General features: G+C 41.6%; 1 protein-coding gene across 1 annotated transcript; it reads left to right on the plus strand.

Annotated features, from left to right (window-relative positions):
• Window positions 1-7,589: 7,589 nt before the first annotated feature.
• On the plus strand, window positions 7,590-21,519 carry LOC120924787 (vomeronasal type-2 receptor 26-like). The gene is made up of 2 exons (XM_040335803.1): window positions 7,590-7,791; window positions 20,008-21,519. Exon 2 carries the CDS (start codon window positions 20,022-20,024, stop codon window positions 20,916-20,918), a length of 897 nt encoding a protein of 298 aa, XP_040191737.1. The 5' UTR covers window positions 7,590-7,791; window positions 20,008-20,021; the 3' UTR covers window positions 20,919-21,519.
• The last annotated feature ends 334 nt before the right edge of the window (window positions 21,520-21,853 follow it).

The raw sequence follows: 21,853 nt of genomic DNA on the forward strand, positions 1-21,853 counted from the left end.
TTTCTCTCCCGCCAGCGCATCGCCTCAGTGTGAAAGCCCTCAGGCTTTCACATTGAGAATGCTGGGCAGGAGTTTCTCAGTCGGTATTTAGGCGCTATTTTTAGCGCTAAACCGCCTGAAAAAATCCTTTGTGTGAAAGGGGTCTTAGTGACTGTAGGCCTTCTCAGTCTCTGCCCATTTGTCACTGTCTTTGGCCTGCAACTTTATTTTGTATTTTTTGCCTACACACCAGTTACCACCAGACCACTATGATAACTGTAGAGATTTCTTGATCTGCCCCTTCTGGCAGTTAACTACATAGTGGTTCCTTCAGGGCGGAAGAGGATCTGCCCCCTGCAGAGGCAGGTTTACTGGTGTTGGTGTTGAGGGCTGGAGAGGTCTACACTCATTATTCCCATAATATGCACTCTTTTAGATTATAGCATATACCTACCTGCCCTCACGTTAGTTAAAGTTTCTCTAGGAAGGCTGATGGCTACTGATTTACAAATGAGCTGAAAGCCTGGAGCCATTCCTGGGAGTATTTGCCTTAAGTAGTAACCACTACAAATCCCATATCTCTCTGTGGGATACCCCAAATAACACAAGCAATTACCTATTGCTAATAGGGTAACCACATTTCCAAACTACCATTCAGGGACACCCCCTTCCCAAAAATCTGCTTGTGCTGTAACGAATCACAGCACAGTGATTTATGATTTCTCCAATCACAAGCAGGGGGCGAGGATTGTGCTTCTCCAGGCATTCCTGGCCAGGGCAAGTACTGTCAGTGAGTAAAGCAGTGATGTGGCGGCCATTTTTGGGGCATCAAATTGGCCCTGGGGGTGGCTGTGTCAGTTTCATTCCGGGACACTGTATTGTCCTGGAGTGAAGGTGCCCGGGACAGATCTGCAAAATGCGGGACTGTCCCGGGCAATCCGGGGACACGTGGTCACCCTAATTGCTAACAGGTAAGTACTAAGGAATGTGACTAAACAGATCCTGACTTTTATTTTAGCACCAAGGCCAGCATGTAAATGCATAGAAATAAACACATCTACAGTGGGGATCGAGAGTTTGGGCACCCCAGGTAAAAATTTGTATTAATGTGCATAATGAAGCAAAGAAAAGATGGAAAAATCTCCAAAAGGTATCAAATTACAGATTAGACATTCTTATAATATGTCAAAAAAAGTTATAATTTAATTCCATCATTTACACTTTCAAAATTACAGAAAACAAAAAAATGGTGTCTGCAAAAGTTTTGTCACCCTGCAGAATTTATAGCATGCACTGCCCCCTTTGCAAAGCTGAGACCATGGGTGCTCAACCTGTGGCTCTCCAGCTGTTGCGGAACTACAATTCCCATGAGGCATTGCAAGCCGCTGACAGGTACAAGCATGTCTCCCAAAGGCTGAGGCATTATGGGAATTGTAGTTTTGCAACAGCTGGAGAGCCACAGGTTGAGCACCCATGGCTGAGACCTTCCAGTGTCATGGATTGTTATCAATCATCGTCTGGGAAGAACAGGTGATGTCAATCTCAAAGGTTTTAAATGCCCAGACTCATCTGACCTTGCCCCAACAATCAGCACCATGGGTTCTTCTAAGCAGTTGTCTAGAAAACTGAAAGTGAAAACAGTTGACGCTCACAAAGCTGGAGAAGGCTATAAGAAGATAGCAAAGCGTTTTCAGATGTCAATACCCTCTGTTCGGAATGTAATTGAGAAATGGCAGTCATCGAGGCCTTTTGGGTAATGACTGCGCTCCCAATAAGCATTTTTATAAATAAATAAATAAATAAATCAGGAACAGTGGAAGTTAAAGCAAGATCTGGAAGAGCAAGAAAAATATCAGACAGAACAGCTCGCAGGATTGTGAGAAAAGCAATTCAAAAACCACGTTTGACTGCACGATCCCTCCAGAAAGATCTGGCAGACACTGGAGTTGTGGTACACTATTCCACTATAAAGAGATAATTGTAAAAATATGGTCTTCATGGAAGAGTCATCAGAAGAAAACATCTTCTACGTCCTCACCACAAAAATCAGCGCTTGAACTTTGCAAATGAACATATAGACAATATGTGTATATAGGTGGGGTGGTGGCGCTGCCTGGTGCACTTAGAGTGGTCTCAGATGAGTGTCTAAGTGCAACCTGTGTGGCTGTAGGTGGCAGAATGTCCAGCGGTAAAAGCTGGAGGTGTGCTCAGAGTAGTGTAATGAGAATGACTGTACAGGTATGTGTTACTGACAATAAATCAATCAGTGCCACAGTCTATATATGCAGCGCATACACAGACTGCTAAGGTATTGATAACAAATAGATCCTGTAAAAAAGAAATAAATCACTATAGTGATAAGCAGTGCACCCTGATAGGTGTAGGTGGATGACGGCCCAGCCGAAAAGTGGAAATCCACTAAAGTCTCAAACGGACGCTGGTGGCTGGTATAACTGCGATGCACAAATCATCTATCCATACACTGCTAATGTACATAAATAAAATAAAGTGACATACACAATATGTGTGAAGTATTCAGTCCATGTCCATAAACCATAGAAAAACAGCAGTAGTGGCAATGCTGGATATACAAATAAGTCCAAGAAGGGTAAGGCGTGCAGAGTAGGTGGTCCTAAGACTGTGGATACGAGGTGGTCCCGGTGCTCCCCTCAGGTTCCCCACTCACCAGATGGCGCTCCCCGTTTGGGGTTCCAGGTATGTACCACAGATTCAGATGTCACTCCTGTCCTCTGCTCACACGCACAGCAATCCTTCAGATGGACCTCCAGACCTCCAAAGATTCCAGATATTGCTCACCTCACTGGGTGTGTGTATCATATAATTCCTCCGTGGCTCCAAAAAATATGAAAAAAGAGAAAGGGGCTCCGATGGTGTAGTACCATATAAAATTTATTGCGTTAAAAATGAATAGGTAGTAGCCACTAGTGCTATAGACAATAGGTGACAATATGTCAATACACAGTGAGCCCAGCCTGCAGGGTCAGGCCCTGCATTAAAAGGAAAAGGCTCAGTATCACCTGTTATCAGTTCAAGCAATAGCAATACTGCAGACACAGACTTCAATCTGTGAAACGTTAGTAAACACAGTGGCACTATGGACAGCCAGTTAGATTCGCATGTGATATATGCTTTTCAGAAATGCAAACAGCATACCTGCAGAAAATAAGTCAAGACTGTAGGGCCAGAGTTCTGTTGAGCTTTAAATGTAATAAAAATCCTGCTGCCTCTGGCATTTACACCAGGTTGTTTTTTGGACAAACTGTTAAGGTTAGTTTCATTTCTCGGTTGCGGTTACTATTATGGCATAATTGTTAATAGTGCCCCAGAGGAAGCGATTTGTCGCGAAACCAGGTCGGGCGGAACGTGCATCTACATCGGTATCACCCCCCATTGACTGCACTTATTCCACACCATTGATGGGTTGTCTGGTCTGCTTCCGGCCGGAGCTCCAGCTTGACAAGCCTTTCAAACACTGCTAATCTGTAAGTGTGTTTTTGTCTTTACTTTTAAATAAAACAATTTTTATACGGATTTACACTATTGTGGCCCTCTATGTGTTTTTTATGTGGTATGGTCATCGTATCCCCCAACACGGGAGTGTAACAGAGATCGACATCCGGATTGTCCATACAGGCCTTTACTCTCTACAGTATTAGTCTTCATGCTACCTGGGGTCTTCTTTTAACTAAGAGACCACCGGGAATCTGGTAAGCAGATTCATTACTCGTTTGGTGGAGGTTCCTTTTTATCGGATTGTCACTTTATCATCATGGATTTTTCTTTTCTTATTCACTGGTGAAAGGACTTATTGTTTTTATCAAGGACTTTTTTGATACCTTGTCTTTCATTTATATTCTTCACATTACTCACGGACAATTAATTTTATTCGTTTTTGGGTATTTTCATTTTAATTATGTGTAGCGCATCTTGTTTTTTCCTTATGTTACCACTGTTTTTATATATCCAGTAAGGTGCAGCTTCACTTTATCACATTTGAGTATCACTTTAGTAGTATTGATTTTTCTACCACTTATTATATTAGCGCAGTTGCTCTCCTAATTTTTCCATAATTGTTAATGTTCCTGGGGGGGGGGGGGGGGTTCCTCCAGCAGGTTAAAAGGGGTTTCTCGATACCTTTAGTAAATGCACTTTGATTCAGTTTTCATCTGGATCCCGGAGGGCTCTGAGACCCTGGCACAGTCTGAACCCATCTGGGGTGACGTGGGTTTCATGGCAGCCGGCGGAATTTTTAGTTAATGTTCATTGTGTCTTATGCTTCTGTTATAAGTATAGTGACCTTTGCATTTGGCCTTTTGCACTTATACCAGAACCGCCCGGAATGTGTTTATCCCTGAAGTTCTTAGTGGATAATACCTGTCTTTACGCATTTTGCTTTGTATTCTTCCTGACTCCCCTGTGTGGGAGACTCTCTGTTACTTTATCTCTTACTTTCCAATAAAAGTTTGAAAATCAAAAAAAAAAAAAAAAAATGTAGAGCCAGGCTTGTTCAGTTAATAGGAAAGCTCCAGCACAGCACACCTGCTATCATCATTAGAAGTATTGCAGACACAACCTCAACCCTTCAGAAATGCAAGATTAACCACATACTGCAGCAGTAACTGAATGGAATTGTGCACCATGTGGTGCCTTACCACCTGCATGCTTCATGTCCAAACAGAAAGTCCAATGAATGTCCATCCATGGCATCATGATAAAGGAGCAATCCCTAGAGACCAGATGCCCTCACCCCCATATCTTAGTGGATCCTGAGGGGGGGAGGTCTCCCCCATATAGGTGTTCATGTCTGCCTGTACAGCGGGAAGCTTTGTCACAGGAGAGGCTTGAACCAGTGCGGCTTGGCCAGAAGCATCCAGCAGGCCTGGTTCACACTGGTACGATAGGAGATGCGATTTGAGATGTCAAAACGCATCTCAAATCGGCGGCATTTGCCGGAAATTGTCGGCAATGGCACCGTCCTAATCAGTGTGACGCCGCATCTGCGGCGCTGCACCGATTTCAAAAAGTAGATCCTGTACTACTTTTTGCGATTTCGGGCGGCGATTTACATTGACATCTGTGCAGATGTCTCTGAAATCGCGGCCCAAATCGGGACTGGCAGCGGGAGTGAAATCGTGCGAGTTCAGCTGAACTTGCACGGCTTCACTCCCGCAGCCCAGTGTGAACCTGGGCGCAAGGTGAGGGGAAATAAAAATTCTGCTTTTAGCAGTAACATAACCGGCTGTAGCAGTGAGGGGAAAAAAAGAGAATACTGCAGGCAGGGAGGAGACCTACTATTATAATATAACTGGTCCTGTGATTGGGCAGAGGGGCGGAGCCTACCCATACGTATATGCTCTCATGCTGTGTCAGGAATATAAGGTATGCAAAAAAAAATGCAAACATGTTAAATGGAAATGGAGAAACAGAGAAAAGTAACATATAAACAGATTAAACAGATTAAACTTCAGCTTTAATTTGTTTGAGGTTTTGTGTCCTCCAGTTGCATAAATATGTGAAACAAATAAAAAATCCATATAAGACGGAAGACAGAATGACCTTCTTTGATGAAAACGGTGAATTTCCTTTCCACTACAAAATAGTAAATTGGGTGAAGTCTTACCGCCACTTTACAACAAAAGAAACTGATGTTGGTTTGTACACACCATGGGCTAAAGAAGAAGACCAACTTCATATTGACCCCAACAATATAACATGGGATGAAGATGATAATACGGTGAGGAGGAGCGAATGTGGAACCAGGGGTGGATTCAGAGTCTAGTCTTGGGAGGGGCACTGCCAGAAAATATGTTTTTTTTGCAGGCAATTTATCGGAGTAATGGCTGGTGTTGGCGCTTCAATTTTCCCGGCAGCAGAGTTGTTATGGTGTCAGGATGATTGAAGCGCATTATTTCTATTATTACCGTATATACTCGAGTATAAGCCAAGTTTTTCAGCACATTTTTTTGTGCTGAAAATGCCCCCCTCGGCTTATACTCGAGTCACCTTTTTGCGCCCGATCTCCCAAACTTTGGGGACCCGGTAGATGGACACTAAGGATGAGCCGAACACCCCCCTGTTCGGTTCGCATCAGAACTTGCGAACACACCAAATGTTCGTGTGAACTTTAGAACCCTGTTAAAGTCTATGGGACTCGAACATTTGAAATCTAAAGTGTTAATTTTAAAGGCTAATATGCAAGTTATTATCCTAAAAAGTGTTTGGGGACCTGGGTCCTGTCCCAGGAAACATGTATCAATGCAAAAAAAGTTTTAAAAACGGCCGTTTTTTCAGGAGCAGTGAATTTAAAAATGCTAAAAGTGAAACAATAAAAGTGTAATATTACTTTAAATTTCGTACCTAGGGGGGGTGTAAAGTCAGCATGTGAAAAAGCGCATGTTTCCCGTACATAGAACTGTCCCTGCACAAAGTGTCATTTCTGAAAGAAAAAAAGGCATTTAAAACCGGCTTTGCGGCTCTAATGAATTATCGGCTCTGGCAATTACAGAGATGATTCATTCATAAAAAATAAAAATAAAAAAGCTGGGGGTCCCCCCAAATTCCATTAACAGGCCCTTCAGGTCTGATATGGATATTAAGGGGAACCCCCGCCGTCAAATAAAAAAAAAATGACATGGGGTTCCCCCCAAATATCCATACCAGACCCTTCAGGTCTGGTGTGGATTTTAAGGGGAACTCCACCCCAAATTAAAAAAAAAATGGCGTGGAGTTCCCCCAAAAATCCACACCAGACCCTTATCCGAGCACGTTAACCTGGCCGGCCGCAGAAAAGAGGGGGGATAGAGTGCGCCCCCCCCTCTCTCCTGAACCGCACCAGGCCACATGCCCTCAACATGGGGAGGATGTCCCCATGTTGATGGGGACAAGGGCCTCATCCCCACAACCCTTAACAAAGGGGACCCCCAGATCCTGCCCCCCCTATGTGAATTGGTAATGGGGTACAATGTACCTCTACCATTTCACGAAGGAAGTGTAAATAGTTAAAAAAAAAATTGCGTCCTTTTTTCCCCACAAATAGAGCTTTCTTTTGGTAGTATTTGATCACCTCTGTGGTTTTTATTCTTTGCGCTATTAACAAAAGAACAGCGACAATTTTGAAAAAAAACACAATATCTTTTACTTTTTGCTATATTAAATATCCCAATTTTTTATTTATTTTTTTAAACAAATTTTTTCCTCAGTTTAGCCCGATATGTATTCTTCTACATATTTTTGGTTAAAAAAAAAAACAGCAATCAGTAATTTCTCCCCTGAGAGAACCAGGATTTGTGTGTTTACACACACAGGTCCCGGTTCTCACTGTGTCACGAGCGATCACAGGTGCCCAGCAGTCATTGTGTCTGCCAGGTGAGCAGCGGGGCGCACGCCCCTAGTGGCGACAGTGCAAAGCGATGTAAAATAATGTTGTTTTGCTCAGCTGAACCATGCTGATGCAGTAAAACTGCGGCGACGGGTCGGCAAGTGGTTAAAGTGTGAGCGCTTTAAGCTGAAAATTGGCCTGGACAGGAAGGCCGCGAAAGTGCCCAGTATTGAGGTGATTAAAGAGCAATAGAAGCTATGGACAAGGAGATACATTTTGCAACACACTAATATTGAATCTCCAATGTTATTTCACACAAGTAAACAATTTTTTTTTCACAACTTTTTAGAAACTGGAGTCTCGGTGCTCAGACATTTGTTTGCCCGGATACAGAAAAAAGCCAGGATCTTCAATTCATTCTTGCTGCTATGACTGTGTACCATGTTCAGAAGGCCAGATATCCAAAGGGACAGGTATATATATTTATATATATGTTTTTATTAATTAATGTTTTTTTTTTTTTTTACTTTACTCTAATGTGCAAAAATGTATGCAGAGATAGAGTACAAATTAACTAAAGACAGTTCACTGGGCTCTGATCAAGTTAAGATCCTTGCATTGAGATTAAAAGCTTTTAGTAAAGCCCATAGACTACATGTAAGGTATCTTGTAAAATTGAAATGTAGCTTCCCAAAAAAAAAAACCTCTGCCATTCCCCACAAAGCTCCCCCCCCCAGGATTTTTTTAAATACCCTACACTTGAATTTCTGGCTGCAGTACTCAGGCTGGTCTGGTAATTTTTACCTCCTCATCTTCTTCAGCAAAAGATTTGGATGGTTCCTCCACAGGGACCAAAATGCTCTCATGACACTAAGTCCAGGATTACCATTCGCAAATTCTGCCTCGTGTCATCCTTGCAGGTTGGTTGTCCACTAGTAATGAGCAAATCTGCCCAAGTTTGATTCACAGGTGGTTTGTTGAGTCCTGTGTGAATTCCACAAACATGAACTTAGAATTGGGCCTCAATGAAGTCTAAGGAAAGTGGATCTTGATACTACATTTTGCTTATTTTGAAGGCTAATATGCAAATGTATTGTCAAAAAAGGGCATGGGTGGTAGGGCACAGCAACTGGGGACATTTAACAAAGAAAACAAAATCTAAATGCTTACACTTTGGGCAATATTACCGGTAGGAACAACAAAAAGTTTAATGGTCCTTGCTAGAAACACTTAAATCTGTATTAGGGTTTATTCAGAGGCCCTTTTGGGGCAATTCTCCATGCATAACCATTTACAGATGTGTGTGTGTGCATCCACTTTAACGGCATGTGCATTCACTTCCTGTTGCATGGGCACAATAATATGTCGAAGTCTGACATGCAGGCAGCAATGGATGCATGGATCCGACTGCAGAGCCTCTGTTTTTAGATGCGTGCAACTGCTCCTGTCCACATGTCCGAATAAGCACTTGTTTTTTTAATGTGTAATTGTCTATTTTTAACCTTTACATTTAGCTTAACTTGACTTAAATCCAGTACATAAAAGTGGAGCTCCAATATGATTCTTTATTATAAAAAAAAAGGTAGTTTTGGCACCTATTTTTTTATTCTGAAGTAATACGCCTGAGCTGAATGGTGAAAGAAACAGCCACTAGAGATGAAGACGCTATAGGAAAGTTTTTTTTTTTTTTTTAATTAAGCTATAGCCCTAAACTTTGTAGAAACTAGCCACTGGCACAAACATTTAATAGCATATTGAAAGCTTTTTTTTTGTACCACTCTGCATTATCTTAAGTTTATTAAAATGTCAAAACAGAGAACACAAAAAACTTGAAGCTCACAACCCCACATTTCCTGAACCCCCTTCTATCAATGTTAACCAAATTATTACCAAAATATTCAATACATAGACTTGATATACATTGTTTAGTGCCAGGGCAGTGGACAGAACAAAATCAACAAATATTGAAAAGTGACTTGGTAGTATGTAAGCAGTTTGGTTAGGCCAAAATAACAGTGGGAGAGATGAGACAGGTTTTATCTTGAAATATAAAGCAGATTGTATTACAATAGCTGCAATTATAGTTCAGTGGCTGGAAAGTATATAAGGAGGTTAGCAATATTGAGATGTAAGTAAATAGAGAACTCTGCGCTATGGTAATGTAAAATAATATATTAAGGAAGCTGCTCCCCTAAAGTGGTGTAAATACATTAGCAATGTGGGGGGTGTATAGTAATAAGGGGGCTAATAATAAGTGATATATTCCAAATTCTATCGTGAAACAATATGTTAACTAGAAGGTCAACAATACAATAGCGATTAATCTGGTGATGTTCGCGGCGGTCCACACTGTTACATGGGTAAGACCTTTAACCTATGACACATCCATCAGGTGTAGGGATGAGCTTCGTATTCGAGTCAAACTCATGTTCGACTCGAACATCATATGTTCGATTGTTCATCGAAATACGAACAAAACGGGTCGTTGGCGCCAAATTCGAGTTAGGTTTCACAGACCATAATTCACTGCGGCATCGCTGGCTGATGATTGGCCAAGCATGCACTATGACCCGCATGCTTGGCCAATCACAGCTTGCAAAAAACGGAGAGCCATAATTGGCCAAAGCCAGGGTGGCGTTGGCCAATTATGGCTCAGGGGGTTTAGTACACGCCCCACACTATAAAAGGCCGCCTGCAGGTCGGCCTTGTGTAGTGTGTTGCGGTGGTTAAGAGAGGACAGAGAGAGTGTCATTTTTTGCAGGTAGATAGAGCAGGCAGGCAGGCTAGTCAGTTAATGTTACAGTGTGTAAAGGATATATATATATACATCCCAGGTGTTGTACATATATTTATACACTGCATAGTTTAGCTAGATCAGTTCTTCCTAATTTACTGGCAGGCAGGTGATTGTGCTAGCTGCAGTATTCTTACGTGGTTTATTGCCTGTGTCCTCTGTAGTTTTTACCTAAAGCTACTTGGTGTGTACTGGCCATGTGCTCTGTAGTTTGCATCTAAAGATTCAGGAGCAGTGATTTTAATGATGCTTAAATAAAAAAAATAAAAAAATGAAAAATTCCTTTAAATATTGTACCTGCTGGGTGTCTATAGTATGCCTGTGAAAATGTCTTTGAGAACCCTGGTCTTGTCCGAGGGAACATGTATCAATGGAAATAATGTTTTAAAAACGGTTGTTTTTTCATGAGTCTGAAAAAAAAAATGACCATTTTCAAATAGCTATCTAAAAGGTCCACAAAAGTCCTTTTAAAGAGTGGTATAGGTGTGCTACTTGCTCTAGTATATGGGTGTCTAATACATTCATATACTTTTTTTCAGTGTAGAGAGAGAGTGCTGTTTGGAGCAGGGACAGGCTGTATTCATTCAAATAGCTATCTAAAAGGTCCACAAAAGTCCTTTTAAGGACTGGTATAGGTGTGCTACTTGCTCTAGTATATAGGTGTCTAATACATTCAGGATGAGGAGCAAGAAGAGCATGCTTTAAACCTTTCTGGGATCCCTGGTGTTGTCCGTAGATGGGGGGAGGAGAACGAGGATGACATTATCCTGGATGATGAGCAGGAGCCAGGTCAGTACAGTGCTTCCAGTTTAGTGCAAATGGGGGCCTTCTTGCTCCGGTGTTTTAAGAGGGACCCCCGTATAAAAAGCATAAAGAGCAAGGACCAGTACTGGGTGGCAACGTACTTAGACCCCCTGGTACAAACAAAACATGGCGGAAATGTTACCACCATCACAGAGGGCTATCAGAATGCAGCACTTCCAGGCCTTGCTTCGAGAAATGCTGCATTCTGCTTTTGCGTCCGCTGGCAGAGGAATTTCCACTCACAGAGAAACAGTTTTGGGTACCAATCCAACAGTGCCTGCAAAAAGAGGGCGGTTTGAAGATGTCTTAGTCACTAATGATATTAGATCATTCTTTCAGCCTACCCATCGACAGCTGTCCTCCAGATCCAGCATCAGGGAACGCCTAGACCGACCGGTGTCCGACTACATTGGGTTAACGACCGATGTGAACGCACTGAGAAGTGATGAACCCCCAGACTACTGGGTAGGCAGGCTTGACCTCTGGCCAGAGCTTGCACAATTTGCAATGGAACTGTTGGCTTGCCCCTCGTCCAGTGTCCTGTGCAAAAGGATGTTCGGTGCAGCGGGGGGGGGGGTCGTGACCGATAAGCGCACCTGCCTACCTCACATTTATAAAAATGAATGAAGCATGGATCTCGGAGGAATTCAACACATGTGACCAGTAGACCATGTTTCATTCAAATTCTGGTGAACGCCTGTGGGCTAATTTTTTGGGCCTGTACTGGCCGACACTTTATTCTGTATCCGGTTAAAGCCTAATGTACCACCAGCCACAGAATACAAAGTTGTTTGCTGCTCGGTGAACGCCTGTGACAGTGGGCTAATTTTTGGGGCCTGAAATGGCCGACACTTACTTCTGTATCCGTTGAATGCCTAATGTAAAACCAGCCACAGAATACAAAGTTGTTTGCTGTCCGGTGAAAGCCTGTGGCCGTGGGCTAACTTTTGGGGCCTGTAATGGCCGGCACTTCTGTATCCGGTGAATGCCTAATGTACAACCAGCCACAGAATACAAGGTTGTTTTCAGTCAGGTGAATGCCTGTGGGCTAATTTTTGGGGCCTGTAATGGCCGACACTTACTTCTGTATCCGGTGAATGCCTAATGTACCTCCAGCCACAGAATACAAAGTTGTTTGCTGTCAGGTGAACACCTGTCGGCTAATTTTTGGGGCTTGGAATGGCCAGCACGCACTTATGTATCCGGTTTTTCACTTAATACTTCTGGTAGGTTAGTGTCCATGTTGTGGGACTATTTGTGCACAGCTAGTAAGTATTTTGTGGCTGCAAATATGACCTGAAGGTTTTTAATATTCGCCTGCCATTAAAGTCAATGGGGCCCGCCGCGAACTTGCAGTTCGCGGACATTTGCGATCGTTCGCGGTTAGCGGTCGCAAAACGTCCCATCGGAGCATCAACCGCACTATATCCCTAACGTGGAGCATCAACCGCACTATATCTCACTGGGTAGGTGTAGCATGCGTTCCACCGCCTCTCTGTGCCAAATCTGGAAGTAGCTGAACGTGACCAGGAACACCTTCTGTTTGATGTTGTTATCATTTAAGCACTTGCACTTTCATCACTATTGTATTGTTGACCTTCTAGTTAACATATTGTTTCATGCTAGAATTTGGAATTTATGTATCACTTATTATTAGCGCCCCTTATTACTATACACCCCCCACAATATTGAGATGTAAGAGGGTGAGATGAGGCAAGGTTTTATCTCAAAATAAACACTAGAGCATATTATTTAAGGGACAAAAAGCTCAAATGCTGGCTAGACAGTATGTAAGCAACTTGGTAAGACCCATATATAAGAAGGAGATATGCAGTAGGTTTATCTTGAAGAATAAATGTGGGTGTAATATTAACAAAAAAAACAACAGGTACAAATATTGTTCAGTGGATGGACGAAATGTTAGCAGCTGGCAAGATAGCAATATAAAAGGTATTGTTCAGTGGCTGGGCAGCATGTAAGACGTTTGGCAAGGTTGCAATGTAAGTGGGAGAAACAAGGCAGATGGTATCTTGAAATAAAAAAAATAGTGATTTTTTTGAGAGACAATCTCCACAGATATTGTTCAGTGGCTGGGCAGTATGCAAGAAGTTTGGAAAGATTTCAATGTAAGTGGGAGAAACAAGGCAGGATGTATCTTGAAAATAAAAACAATGTTAATTGGTAACTCATCGCTAAGTATCACTTCCATCCAGTCAACCACAGTCCATGATGATTGCTTTTCTTTAGCCCACTGTAACCTCGTTTTTTTCTGTTTATGTGTTAATGATGGTTTTCGTTTGGCTTTATCATATATAAATCCTATTTTCTTTAGCCAATGTCTAATGCCGTGTACACACGATCATTTTTTGGCATTTTTTTAACAACGTTTTTTAAAAATGTCATTTAAAATGATCGTGTGTGGGCTTCACATCATTTTTCGGGTTCTGAAAAACAACAAAAAAAAAATTCGAACATGCTGCATTTTTTTAACAACGTTTTAAACTATGTCGTTTTTTGGGTTGTAAAAAATGATCTTGTGTGGGCTAAAATTACGTAAAAAACCTGCGCATGCTCAGAAGAAAGTTATGAGATGGGAGCGCTCGTTCTGGTAAAACTACCGTTCGTAATGGAGTAAGCACATTCATCACGCTGTAACAGGCATAAAAGCGTGAATCGTCTTTTACTAACACGGAATCAGCTAAAGCAGCCCCACGGGTGGCGTCATCCACATGGAACTTCCCCTTCATAGTGCCGTCGTACGTCACCGCACTTTGCTAGAGTATTTTTTTTCACTATCGTGTGTAGGCAACATCATTTTAATGATGAAGTTGGAAAAAACTTTGATCGTGTGTTCACAGCATTACAGTCACAGACGTTGACTCCAGTGTCTGACCATTTGTTCCTCATTTGTTTTGTTGTGCATTTTCTGTTTTTAAGGCATATTGCATTAAGTTTTCTATCTTGACGCTTTGATGTCTTCCTTGGTCTACCAGTACACTTCCCTTTAAAAAAAAAACTTTCCATTTAATGAAAACCACTAACCTTTCCACTATCGAAAACCATCAACAACTAACGCCTAAACAGAAAAAAAAAAAACAAGATTACAGTGGGCTAAAGAAAATAAATTCTGGACTGTGAATGACTGAAGGAAAGTGATATTTAGCAATGAATACAGAATCTGCATTGGGCAGGTTGATGATGGTGGAACTTTTGTTTGGTGCCGAACTAATGAAATGTATGAAGACGACTGCCTGAAGAAAACATGGAAATTTCCACAACATTGATGATATGGGGTTGCATGTCAGGTAAAGGTACAAGGGAGATAACAGTCATTAAATATTCAATAAATTATTTTATGATTTTGGACACTTTTCTTATTCCATCAATTGAAAGGATGTTTGGTGATGATGACATACTGTAATTTTTCAGGATGTAATCTGATGCAGATGTTTGTTGTAGAACTGCTAAGTGCATAGTGATTCCATAATATTTTCCTCAGAACTGACTAGTTTCCTTTTCTTTACTTTTTTTAAAGTGTTCCTTAAAGCCAGAAAGGTTGGAATGTTAAATAAAAATAGTTTTGAGGCATCTCTGTGATTATTTGTTTCTACACAATTAAACAATTGAATGAATATTTTCCATACTTTTTGCCAGGGGTTGAATATTGAGTTAAAAATGGAAGTAATGGTCATTGTTTGTGAAGGATAGGGTATATATGGAAGTATCATATGGAATATAGAACTAGAAGATTTTATTTTTTACATGGTTGTATTATTATGCTCTGTGTATATTCTCCTAGGTGGGTAGTAGGACAATATCCCCTCTATCCAATCTCAGCACATCACAAAAAAACGTTTAAGGTAAATACGCTTACCAGCTGGTGTAGACCCGCAGCTCACCATACGGTGGGGGGTCCTCAGAGCGTGTGTGGGCCGACTGCCCTCCCTGGTCTCTGTCTCGGATGTATTTCCTTGTGCAGGCAATCCGGAAGAGTTCTTGGTAAATCCAAGGGGCCAAAACAAAATTTTCAGTGATGTATATCTTGTAATGGATGATACTCATACAGGATTCAATCAAGGAGAAGGCAAAAACGAGAACAAAGAGGGGAGCAACTCCTCATAGTGTAAAAAGTTTTAATTAAAAATCCAAAAGATACACTTTAAAAAGTTCCAAAACAGGAAATCAAAAAGTCACACGTGTAAATAATCCACATAAGTAAAAAAGTTTTCCATCAACTCCCAGCAATATTCCACATCTAGGAACAAAAATCCATGTAAAGGAGTCCAATAGTGCAGTGGAAACAAATAAGATCCAGTAAACCCGACCGGTTTCGTCTTATCAGACTTCAACTGGGGTGTATGACTGAACCTTGAGGATCCCATACGCTTTAAATAGCCACCTTGATTGTCCCTATGAGACCCCGTTCTCCTGTGCCTTAGTTAATTCCGGCGGGCGTTCTGCCTTCTCACGTGTGAGTTTTAATGGTGGGTGGCCAACCTTGAGGGATATAAACCTAGGGTTGACTGGCAAAACAATGTCAAGATGGAAAACCCTCCTGTAGCATGGAGAAAGATTCCCACTGGGATACAAAATATGTTTATTGAGCTTTTGGCCATTAGTTACACAAAAAAAAAAAGTATCAACGTTCTTAAATACACGAGTGAAAGGTGGAAAGAAGAAGGTCCCATTGAAAGGAATTCTTCTGCACAGTGTGAGGAATCATTGGCTTGTCACCTGAACACGTCACAGAGCAGAGTTTCCATCACATCACCTCTCATCTCCATGTCTTCTTCTCTTCTGACCACAAACACTTCTGGATCTCAGTCTGAGATGATTGAGTTGATGATTCCAAAGCCACAGAAGGACAATGAAATTGAAATACCTGAGTGAAAGCTGGAAAGAAGAAACTCCAGGGAGTCTACTTTAAAGACAAGACAAGGAGGATGATACTTCCATTGAAAGGATTTCTTCAGCCCACTCTGAGGCTGAAGAAATCCTAACCCTAACTTTGGCTTCCCACCTGAACACCTCTCTGGAATTTCTTTCCTTGTGTAGCGCCCCTTTACTTTCAATATGGGCACTACGCTAAAGTTACTCCTTACACCGCCTGTATACTGGTGTTCAGAATATATAGGGCCATGGGGCCCCATGCGGGGTTTCCCTTAATATCCATACAAGACCCAAAGGGGCTGTTAATGGGCTGGAAGGGGATACCCATACCATACCAATTTTCTCAAAGATTTTCATCCATATTGCCAGGACCAGAAATAACATTAAAGCCGCAAGCAGTTTTAAATGACTTTTTTTGTTTATAAATGTCATTTTGTGCAGGGACAGTTCTAAACACTGGAAACACGCGCCACTTTAGAGGCATACTATAGACACCCCCCAGGCCCAATCTTTAAAGGAATATTTTTTTTTCACTTTAAGCATAATTAAAATCACTGCTCCTGAAAAAAAAATCTGTTTTTAAAACTTTTTTTGCATTGATACATGTCCCCTTGGGCAGGACCCGGGTCCCCAAACCCATTTTAGGACAATAACTTGCATATTAGCCTTTAAAATTAGCACTTTTGATTTTGAATGTTCTAGTCCCATAGACTTTAACAGGGTTCTAAAGTTCGTGCAAACTTTCGGTCCGTTCGAAGGTTTTGGAGCCACCCCTGGGGGGTGTTCGGCACATACTTAATCGAAGGCCCCTCTTCACATCAGAGGTCCCCCATCATGCATAGTCCTCCCAATATGGTAAAGTCCCCATTATATGTCATTTCCATCATATTAGATTCTCATTATCCAACAAGTCTTCACGTCACATCAGAGTTTATCTTCACAGAATCCCCAATCACACAGTCCCCATCCACATCAAAGCCTTCCAGCAGTGTGGTAGAAGGCGGATATTGGAGCAGGTCTGGAAAAGCGGGCTTCCATCCTCTCCTGAATGTTGGGGTGGTTGTGCATGCTACCTGCCATAGAATTGCATCATGATTTGCCATTTTTACACGCAGGCTGGCTGCCAACATCATAGCAATTAGGATTATTGTTGTTACTTTCAAAGATGTTTATTGTTTTTACATTCGTAGAAAAACAAGTTTACAAACAAGTGAAATGAAATTCACATCAGCATTTTACATATAATCAAAATAGCCAACGGGAACAAAGGTCAATAAAAACACAAGATCATACCTTAGATATTGAAGCATTGCAATACTAAAGAGCATGTGTCGAAATACAAGAAAAATTAACAAGAAAAAACAGAAAAAGAATTGGAGGAAATTCCAGAGCAAAAAAAAGAAAAAAGAAAACAATCTGAGAATGAGTTAAGTTACACTGCCGCAAATCTCCCAAGTTAGGTGCCGATCCACAAAGCACTTACCTGGAAATTTGCGGCGGTGTAACTTAACTCCGTCCGGCGCAAGGCGTTCCTAATACAAATGGGCGATTCCCATTTAAATTAGGCGCGCTCCCGCGCCGGACGTACTGCGCATGCTCCGTCGGGTAACTTACCCGACGTGCATTGCGCTAACTGACGTCGCTCCGACGTCATTTGCTTAGACGTTAACGTAAATGGCGTCCAGCGCCATTCACGAACGTCTTACGCAAACAACGTAGAGCTGAAAATTTCGACGCGGGAACGACGCCCATACTTAATAGGGCTTAGTCAAATAGGACCCTATTTTTACGCGGTGTAACTCGACGTAAACGACATAGATTTAGCGCGACGGGCCCGTCGGAATGTTCGTGGATCGCCGTAAGTGTTCATTTGCATATTCTAGGCCGGCCACAATGGCCTGGCCATCTAGCGGCCGGCCTAGAATTGCATCCTTAAGATCCGACAGTGTAATTCAATTACACATGTCGGATCTTCTGCCTATCTATGGTAAACTGATTCTGTGGATCAGTTCCATAGATAGAAACAGGGATACGACGGCGTATCAGTAGATACGCCGGCATATCCCTTTTGTGGATAACCCCCTTACTGTGCCAGGGCATTCCGGTCAAAACCCTCATTAATGATAGCACATGAAAAATTATTTCAAAATCAGATCTATCCCTGCGAGCTGCAAAACTCTTATACAATTGACTTGATAAGAAAAGATGCTTCTAGTGGATGAACTTCTCTGAACTAACAATTTTGTGGTAAAGACTACTTCAGGAGGTATATGACCTGTTATAAGTCTACTGTAACAAAATATTGACCTTAACCTTAAAATAAAAGGAGTAAATCAGAAAATAAAGAAGGGAGAAAGAAAATAGAAAGAGAAAAATAGGAAAGAGAAAAAGAGAAAGGAGCCAGCCCGCGGAACTCCGACCTAATAAGCAATAAATTCAAGTAGTTGAGATCCAAATATAGACATGTACTGTATACTTCAAGCCGGAATGCCTGGACGGATAGAAATGCCTACATGGTGGGCCCAGGGTTCCCAGATAGAGTCAAACTGGTCTTTAGAGTCAAGCAAGATGCTAGATAGCTTTTCTTGGGTCGTTATCCAGGAAATTTTACGTTTAGTGACCAGGAAAGAAACCTTGGGTTGTTTCCAGGCTTTAGCTAGCGTGGATTTGGCTCCTAATAGGATAAAATGAATCAAGATTTGTGTATGTTTTGGAATCTTGGGGATGTAGGCGTTAAGGAGAGCCACCTCCGGGGACCTAGGGATTTGTAAGCCTGTAACTGTAAAAATTAAATTAAAAACTTTTTTCCAAAACAGCCTAATTCTGGGACACTCCCACCATATGTGGGCCATAGAACCAACCAATTCACAACCTCTAAAACAAATTGGGTTTGTAGAAGGATACATGAGTGATAATTTGGCTGGGGTAAGATACCATCTCGTAATCACTTTGAGATTGGCTTCTATGAGGGAGATATTCCGGATTCCTTTGTATGCTCTCGAGGAGGCAGAGGACCAGGTGTCTAGATCCCAGTCTAACTTGAAATCATTTTCCCAGGCCAACATAAAGGAGGCCTTGTAATCTTGTTGAGCTAGGCATTGGTATATGATAGAGATTCCACCCCTCTGCTCCTCCGCCCTTCCACACCACAACTCATAAGCCGTGAAGCGCAGAGGCAAAGGTTTCTCCTTCCAAACCTTATGGAGAAAATGTTGAATCTGACCAAACCTGAAGAGTTCTGAACTTGGGAGCTTAAGTTGTCGCTTACAATGGTTGAGGGTCAAAGGTCCCAATGCTACAAAAAAATGTCCGATCCGGTACAGCCCCTTGTCCAACCACCACTTAAAAGAATTGATATCTCGACCCGGGATGAAGTCTGGGTTATTGAAAATGTGGGCAAGGGGTCTACAACCTGAGGTCAGCGTAGGACTAGATTTCAACCTATCCCAGAGTGAGAGAGATTGCGATAAGATAGGGGAAAGAATGGAGGACCTATCTTTAGAAGGGATCCAAATCAAAAAATCTAAAGTGTATAACGGGACCGCTTGCCTTTCTATCTGAATCCAGTCTGGTTTCTCAAATTTGGAATAAACCGCTGATAGCTGGGCCAACCGCGCAGCTTGAAAATACCAGACTAGATTCGGTAAACCTAAACCCCCGGACCTTTTGGGTCTAAGGAGTGTATTACGGGGAAGCCTATGTCCTGACCCATCCAAAACAAACTGGATAATATTCTTCTGTAGGGACTGGAGGTGATTCTTCCTAATATTAGTGTTTTACATAAATTAGGCAGAGGGGTGACGGGGGAGGTAATAAAAAGCAGCATATCGTCTGCAAACAGACCACGCTTATGGGTCTGTCCCCCGCACAAGACACCTGAAACGTTGGGATTAGAACGGATAGCAATCGCTAGTGTTTCAATGGCGATGGCAAAAACTAAGGGCGAGAGGGGACATCCCTGTCTGTTCCCCCTCGAGATATTAAAAGATGAGGTATAATGACCTAGAAGGCGGATCATTGCTCTTGGAGTGGAGAAAAGGGAGCTAAGTGGATTATTGTTGTTATAGTACAATAAGAATAATTAGTTTAATCACACATCCCCAGTGCTGAAAAAAAGTGAATTCCCACTGCTATTCTACAAATGACTACCTAATTAATTAAATTCAAAATTAATCTGTGTTGTATCTATTGCTTTTGGCAGACAGTGAGAACTGTATGAATTGCCCAGAGGAAGAATGGCCTAATGAGAAGAAAGATTGGTGTATTCCAAAACTCCTTGAATTCCTTTCCTACACGGATGTCATTTCCATAGTATTCCTAACAGTTTCTGCATTACTCTTCATTGTGACTGTTTTAATAAAGGGGATTTTTATCTCCTATATGAACACCCCCATCGTCAAAGCCAATAACAGAAATCTGAGTTTTGTTCTCCTTGTCTCCCTCTTGTTGAGCTTCCTCTGTGTGTTTTTGTTCCTGGGTCAACCACTGGATATAACCTGTATACTGCGTGTCATGACATTTGGAGTCATCTTCTCTATAGCCGTCTCTTCTCTTCTCGCTAAAACAATCATGGTTTGCATTGCCTTCAAAGCCACCAAACCTGGCAGCTACTTGAAGAAATGGCTTGGAAGCAAACTGGCCAATTCCATAGTATCAGCGTGTTCATCCATTCAAGTAATAATATGCCTTATTTGGTTGTCTTCTTCCCACCCTTATAAGGAAATGGACACTCAGTCTTACAAAGATAAGATTGTCATCCAGTGTAATGAAGGGTCAGTTATCGGGTTCTACTCTGTGTTGGGTTATATGGGGTTTCTGGCAGCTGTGAGTTTTGTTCTGGCTTTCATGGTGAGGACATTACCGGACAGTTTTAATGAAGCCAAATACATCACATTCAGCATGCTGGTGTTCTGCAGTGTCTGGATTGCCACAATCCCGGCCTATCTGAGCACTAAAGGGAAATACATGGTGGCTGTGGAGATATTTGCCATATTGGCCTCAAGTACTGGACTTCTAAGCTGTATATTTTTTCCAAAATGTTTCATTATTTTATTTAAACCTGAATTGAATACACAATCATGTTTACTTGATAGCAGAAATAGACATGAGTAACTACTCTTAAAGATCTGTTTATAAATGTTTTCAGACAAGAGTCACATCACTGTCATGTAGTTACATAGTCTAATGCTGGCCATACACGCACAGAATTTTGTCCGAAACTGGTCATTTTCTGAAAGATCGTTCGACGATCGTGCCGTTACTGGACCCAAATTTACCAATGATTTTGACCATGGGCTCAACTAATGTCGATGGATCCCATATGAGAAGTGTATGTGTGTACTGTACATGTGTATATGTTGTAATCAAAAGAATAAGAATATTCTGTCTTGTATCATTTGTATATGTTTTTATTGTTATTCAATGGTAACAACGATCATGGAAATGATCATGTAAACAAGTTTATTCTGTCAGTTAGTGGACAATTCACTTTCGCCCAATGAATAATCGTTCAATCTGCAAACAGACAAAATAATTTGCGTATATGGCCATTATAAGTCTAAATGTTAATCCTGGGTGAAAGTTGCATGAATCTTGTGTGATTTTAGTGTGTTCTCACTGCAACACATCTTAATTCATTAGTTATACCTGAGTCACCAGATTGTCAACCCTATATTTTTCTAAGCCTTAGTGAAGGGACTGATGTGGGACCATGAAATGCATTATCTGTTTTATCCATTTCATATTTAATATTTGAAATAAACATATTTAGTGTGGCACTTCAATTCTTCAGATTACGATTTTTGAGAAAACCCCCCTAGTGTCTTTTTGTAAAAGTTTTCCTTATATTGGCATTACTTGCAGCATCTGCCTCTGCTATTGCCCTACACTGAGCCCTAGGGCCACTTTCACTTTCTCCACTTAACTATGGTTTGTTTAGATGGGGATATGTTCGATAATCCCCTGCTGACCAGATTGACAGGTCTGTGTCAACTCAGTTTATGCAGAGCTGACACGGACAAAGCTTGCTCTGCTCTATTGGTAGTTAG

This window comes from Rana temporaria, chromosome 1 (genome assembly GCF_905171775.1).
Source record: "Rana temporaria chromosome 1, aRanTem1.1, whole genome shotgun sequence".
NCBI classification, from domain to species: Eukaryota; Metazoa; Chordata; class Amphibia; order Anura; family Ranidae; genus Rana; species Rana temporaria.

Coding starts and splice junctions, on each gene's coding strand:
- LOC120924787 (XM_040335803.1), top strand. CDS start 20,022: ATGAATTGCCCAGAGGAAGAATGGCCTAATGAGAAGAAAGATTGGTGT.